Genomic DNA, 6,121 nt, shown 5'->3' on the forward strand with positions numbered 1-6,121 from the left:
AGGGGGGGAGGGGGGAGAAGGAGGGAGAGGAGGGGGAGGAGGAGGGAGGGGAGGAGGGAGAGGAAGGAGGGGGAGGGGGAGGGGATGGAGAGGGAGGGGAGGGGGAAGGAGAGGAGAGGAGGAGGAGGAGGAGAAGCGGGGCACATTTGTCACAGCCCTTCACAAGCATCACTGGCAGCGGGAGGGGGTGCAGAGTTTTCTGCTGCAGCCACAGCCTCCCCAGCCCCGAGGCAGGGAGAGCAGCCCGGGGCGCTGGAGTCATCCCCAGGCAGGCCTGAACAAGAGGAGGGCAGCAGCAGTTTCTGGAAGCACCACGTGGGTGGCGCTGACTTCAATGAATTTCAGTTAATTTGGCTCATTCTCTGCCCAGCAAAGATCATGACTAGATAACGCTGGAAGCTGAACCTATGGCTTAACTGGGGCACTAGAACCCTAGAGGTGGGGTCAGGGGGTACAGCAGATAGGACAAAGGCCTTGGAGTCAGGAAGTCCCAAGTTCAAATCTCATCTCAGACACTTACTTGCAGTATGACCCTGGGCAGGTTACTTAACCTCTGTCTGCCTCAGTTTCCATCTGTAAAATGGGGATAGCAGCAGTTCCCTCATAGGGCAGCTGTTGTGAGGACCACATGAGATAACACATATAAGGCACGCTGTGAACGTTACAACACTATCTATCCTAGCTGCTCCTTCCCACTATTGATACACGATCACTCTGAAGGCCTGCGCTTTATTACGCTCTGGGAGGTGCCGTCCGGAGCTCCGGACTGCTCCCACCTGGGGACGGTGGGGCCGCACCAGGGTCAGAGCCTCACCCCCGCCCCCATTCACTGGGTTTCAGTGGACAGAAGTAGCCCATGCTTGCAGTGCCCAGGTGCCCTGATTTTAAGCAGGGGCCGCTGGTGGACCAGTGGACAGAATGCTGGGCCAGAGTCAGGAGGCCCTGTGTTCAAATCTGGCCTCAGACTAGCTGTGTGACCCTCTGTCTGCCTCAGTTTCCTCCAGTGAAATGGGAATACTAACAGCATCTACCTCCCAGGGTCGCGATGCTCCGATGAGTGGCTTTGTAAAGTGCCTAGCACAGCACTATATAATGTCAGCTGTCCCTTGTTTACACAGATAATCCAAAACTTATCATGAGCAAGTCTCTCCCGAAAATAGTTATAAGAACCCCTCCCCCAACCAGGAAAAACAAGATCTAAGAGAAAAGTGCGTGGGGCCCGGGCCTGAGCCGGGTCGGGAGGATAGATTGGGGGGAGGGGAAGAGCAGGATGACGGGAGGCTCTGGTGGAAGAAGGGGCGGTGGGGTCCCCCTCCCTCACTGATTCCCCGGGGTCAGCGACAGGGAGCTCCTTCCTGCTCAGGCCCGAGCCGATGGTGACCCGGCTTCCTCCGCAGCGCCACGGCCCTGCCTCGTGGGACCCGCGGGGCATACGCGAGCGCGACGGTGGAGCTGCCCGGGGATAAGCATCCTGCAATAAATACCTAGAAGTTTCTTACTGTCCAATTTCTGTCTGTTCAGGGGGTTGGTGCCGTAGAGCAGGGCATGGGCCTCTGAGTGGACCGTCTGCAGCTCCTCCAGCGTGGCCTTCCGTCCCCGAATGCACTGGAAAGGGCAGAAAGGGGGAGGGGAAAGACCTTTAGCATTTTCCGTCAACAGAAGCCCACCTGCACCCTGGGAATAAGCAAGCCCCGGGGCCGCGGCTCTCCTAAGTCAGAGTTAACTGCACGTGACAGAGGATCGCCAAAGCATTCCACCCATTGTTCGATGCTCCAGAGCTCACTAGAGTACACCACTGTAGACATCCCAGTTCCACAGGGGTTCCAGGAGGAACGCCCCCCGCCATGTGTCGGGGCTGAGTGACCCGCCAACGGGCCCCACGGCCCTGGCTGGCATTCCAGCGCAGGGAAGGGCCGTCCTTTCCCCGCACCCACACACAGCTGCTTTCCTCTCCTGGAAGGCACAGAGGGACCGTGAACCTTGGCACTAACTGGAAACCGGCTTTCGCTCACAGTCTGTCTGTCCGTCCAGGACTTCTCAGCAGCAGCTTTTCCCAGGGGAGATTCCAGAAAGATGCTGAGACCTGCTTGCTTCTGGCCGGCCCCCTGCTCCTCCTGCTCGTGACCCCTTTGTACTTAGACGTCATTCACTAGAGGGACGCCCCTCCGACGGAACACAGACCTCGGAGGAGAGGAGGCCTCCCTGTCGTGGGCTCTAGTGCGAGACCTGCTACGCCTCCTGGGGACCGGCGGCCTCTCTCCGAGGGAATTCCAATTCCACAATGTGGAGAAGTGGGGAGAAGCCTGACCGACCATGACAGGACAGGTGGGAGCACCGGCTCTTCACGGGTGGTGGTGGTGGTCAGTTGTTTCAGTAGGGTTCATGACCCCATCTGAGGTTGTCTTGGCAGAGGTACTGGAGTGGTTTGTCATTTCCTTCTTCAGCTTGTTTTACAGAAGAGGAAACTGAGGCAAACGGGGTGAAGTGACTTTCCCAGGGTCACACAGCTGGTAAGTGTCTGAGGCTGGATTTGAACTCACAAAGAGGCATCTTCCTGACTCCAGGCCCAGCGCTCTAACCACTGGACCACCTAGCTGCCCACCACTGATACTCCGAGTGCGATCAGAGGCGTAAAACCAGGGAGACGGCCCGTTCGGCTTCTAAGGTCCCTCTAGATTTATGATATTGGGATCCCTCTCTGGGCCTCAGTTTCCTCATCTGTAAAATGAGAAAGCTTGTCTCAAAGGCCTCTGAGGTTCCCCCACCTCAAGCTCTAGACCCGTGAATCTAGAACCCCACATACGGCAGAAATTCTCCCAGACAGAAATGGGGCCCTGAGGGTGGGGAACCGTCTGCACGTGAGGACGGCAGACGGGAGACGAGCGCAGTGACCACGGCTGCCGCAGGCTGATGCTGGAGCCACGGGTTCTTTCCCCAGCAGGGGCGAGAAAGCGGGCATGCGGTCAGAAGCCCTGGGTCTGAATGTCAGGCTGAGTCCCTCATAGCCTCCTGACGTCTGCCCCACGCTCTGCAAGACGAGGACCGTGCCCAGGCCCGAGCCCGGGGTCCTCCGGGCCCAGGCCCGGGGTCCTCGAGGCCCGGCGCGCAGCCATGCGCACTGCTCCCAACAGCACGCTGCTGGGCGTCTGGCCTGCTGCCACCCCTGGGAAGGGAAGGACAAGCAGCGTGGGGGCCAAGCGGGAGACTCGGTGCCAGCCCCCGAGGAGGGCACGGTGAGCCGCCAGGAGCCGAGGCCCAGCTCGGGCTGCCCGAGCACCAAACACGCCCAGAGTGACCAAGGCAGACGGGCGCGAAGCTGAGCTCCGAGGGTAGGGAGGCCGCGGTATGCTTGGATCCGGATTCCGTTCAATGGCAGAGAAGCTCGCATTTGTCCCGAGTGGCCAACGGACTTTTCCAGATGGAAGGGACCTCCGAGGTCACTCGCCCTGACCCCTTATCTTACAGAGGAGGAAAATGAGGTGCCAACAAGTGAAGGGACGTGCTCCTGGTCCTAGAGGGGGAGGATGCGTTAGCGGTAGGATGCAAACCCGGGGCTCCGGATGCCAAACCGGGCGCGTTCTCCGCCTTCGAACTGGAGGTGATTCAATCCACTTCAGGCATGGCCCAACGCCTGGGGCACGCAGCCGGGCTCTCAAACGGCCGAGGAAAGATTTCAAGTGGAATTAGTGTCAGTGGAGGAATCCCATTCAAAGATGAAATTGGAAACGATCTGGAGTTATTCAGGCTTACACAGAAAGTGGTGCCCGGGTCCCTCTCCCTGGGCTGAGCGTGGAGGCGGGGCGTGGCCATCTGCTTCCGATTTCTGGTCTCCACTGGACTATGGACGCCAATCAGCGTGCGCCTCCGACAGCTGACTGACTTCCAAGAAGGGGGCGTCGAGGGTCACCTCCTGATGGGCCTCCAGGGTGAGGAGGAACTGACCGGCAGAGGAGGATTCTGGGAATGGTCAGGAGAGCTCCGGCCAAAAGGCAGGGGGCTGGGCCACGCCCCGCCTCCTCCCCTTAGCCTCAATCCCCAGGCGCTTCCACACCGGCCCTCGCCGTATCCCCACAGAGAAAGGGCCCGACACGAGGCCGGGGAGCCGCTCGTGAAGCCGGGAGCAAGAGCCTCCCGTCCGTGCAGCACCCAGGTAGGCCTGAGGGAAAAGCCAGGGCTTTCCGGCTGCTCGGGACACGAGACACGGGAGGGCGATGGGCTAGGCGTACGTGTGGTGCTTCCCTGTGAGGGGAGGTGAGAAGACAAGGACTGACTCTGAGCACAGCAAACTCCTAGCATGGAAACTCCCTTCACCACTAGAGACTGACTGGCAGCTCGTCTCTAATTCACGGTCTCAGACGGCCGTCCTATTCACGTAGAACAGAGCACCCGACTCAGACCCGGGAAAATCGAGTTTGAATTCTGCCGCAGATGCTTACTGTGTGACCCTGGGCGAGCTGCTTCTCCTCTGAGCCTCAGTTTCCCCATATGTAAAACGGGGACAATGGCTACTCCCCTGCAGGGCTGTCACCCATGCGCATACCCCGTCAACGGCGTCGTGGTTACTACTGTTGTCGTTTTCATCACCATCACAAGATGACTGAAGTGGGGTCGTCCCCATGTCAACAGTGGCCATTAACCACCGGCTCTGTCCCCCCCGGGGACCAAGCTGGCCTTCACGATTCACGTCAGCTCCATTATCTGCTGAGTGCCTACCACACACCAGGCGCCCCGGGAGGGCGTATGCCGATGGAGCATAAATGGTGCTCGCTGAGGGAAAGGCCAGGGCAGGAGGGTCCCCTGGAGCCAGGAGGCCAAGTGCCTGAGCCGGTCACCGCCACTGACCCCCCAACGCACAGCTTGGCGCCACCCGAGCGGACGGGGCGAGAGCTGCTTGATTTATCGACATTCCTCCTGCGTGTCCCAGGATCAGCAGACTGACCACAGCCCCCTGATCATCCCGCTCTTGCTTCTGCCCTGTTCCTCTTTACGTGCGTGACCTACGGCAAGTGCCTTCCATGCTATGCTCAGGGCCTCAGTCTCCTTCTCTGTAAATGGCAGGGCGGGCCCAGCTGGTCTAAAGCAGACGCTCCCCAGTCACACCTGAGTCCAAGCTCCCGGGGGCCTGGGGGGGGGCAGGCCCCGTCTCACTTTCGTTTTGTGCGGCTGCGTACCCAGCAGCCAGTGCGGCAGGTGCTTAATTAATGCCTGTGGATGGAATTTGATGGCCTCTGAGGGCCTGCCGGTCCTTGACCCACGAGGCTACACAGGGCCTCCCCTGGCCTGGTGTCTCACACGTGTCCCTCCCTGTCCTTCCTCCAGATGAGTCAGAGATGGAGAGGCCCTGGGGGTCACTGGGGTCACTCCCTGCACGCTGGGCCCAGGAAAGTTAAGGATTCAGGACAAAGATCATCAAAGACTGGCCAACTCCACCTCCTCCTTTTACAGATGAGGAAACTGAGGCACAGAGAAGGCAGTGCCCAGGGCAGGGTGTGAACGGGCTCTAAATCTCCCCTTCTCTCTTCAGGGAAGTCCTGGGAACCACTAGGCCAAAGCGGTCAGCGCCGTCCCTCATTCTGTCTAATGCCTGGAACTGAAGACAGATGGGGGGAGGGGCAGGGAAAAGAGCTAGAAGGGCCCACACTAGGCCACAGGGTCCTCCTCTGTAAAGGGAGGCGTGGACCAGGCCCTGACGGCGGGCAGCAGGGAGAAGCCCGGGCCCAGGCCGATGCTGCCCTCCAGTGGTCACTCATGGCTTGTCTGGAAAGCGAGGCTCCCTCTGAGAGCCTTTACCTAGCCCCCTCCGAGCCCCAGGACAGGTGGGCTAAGGGTGCAGGAGACGATAGCGTGGGACTCCCAGCATCCTCTCCCCCCTCCCCAAAATCTTAAAGAGAATTTCAAACAGCCACAGAGCCTGATTCCTTTGAGAAACAGAGACAAGAAGCCCCCGCTGTACTGCACCCTCCTTTGGAGCGGTGGGACTGATGGGGGAGGGGGGCCATCCTAGACTGTCTGATGGGCCAGGCGGGGACGGGGAGTCGGGGGGAATGGACACAAAGCATCCCAGACTGGTGTGTGTGTGTGTGTGTGTGTGTGTGTGTGTGTGTGTGTGTGTGTGTGTGTG

At 59.7% G+C, this 6,121-nt stretch overlaps 1 protein-coding gene across 1 annotated transcript in view; it reads right to left on the reverse strand.

The window, feature by feature from the left end:
* The window catches only part of LOC114053923 (histone deacetylase 4), a 253,834-nt gene that overhangs the window by 12,722 nt on the left and 234,991 nt on the right, over nt 1–6,121 (reverse strand). The window contains exon 16 of the mRNA XM_027877070.1: nt 1,500–1,605. Within this exon, the coding sequence (XP_027732871.1) occupies nt 1,500–1,605 (106 nt within the window). The remainder of the gene's footprint in view (nt 1–1,499; nt 1,606–6,121) is intronic.

Source organism: Vombatus ursinus, unplaced genomic scaffold (genome assembly GCF_900497805.2).
Source record: "Vombatus ursinus unplaced genomic scaffold, bare-nosed wombat genome assembly UNPS02004196.1, whole genome shotgun sequence".
Classification (NCBI taxonomy): Eukaryota; Metazoa; Chordata; class Mammalia; order Diprotodontia; family Vombatidae; genus Vombatus; species Vombatus ursinus.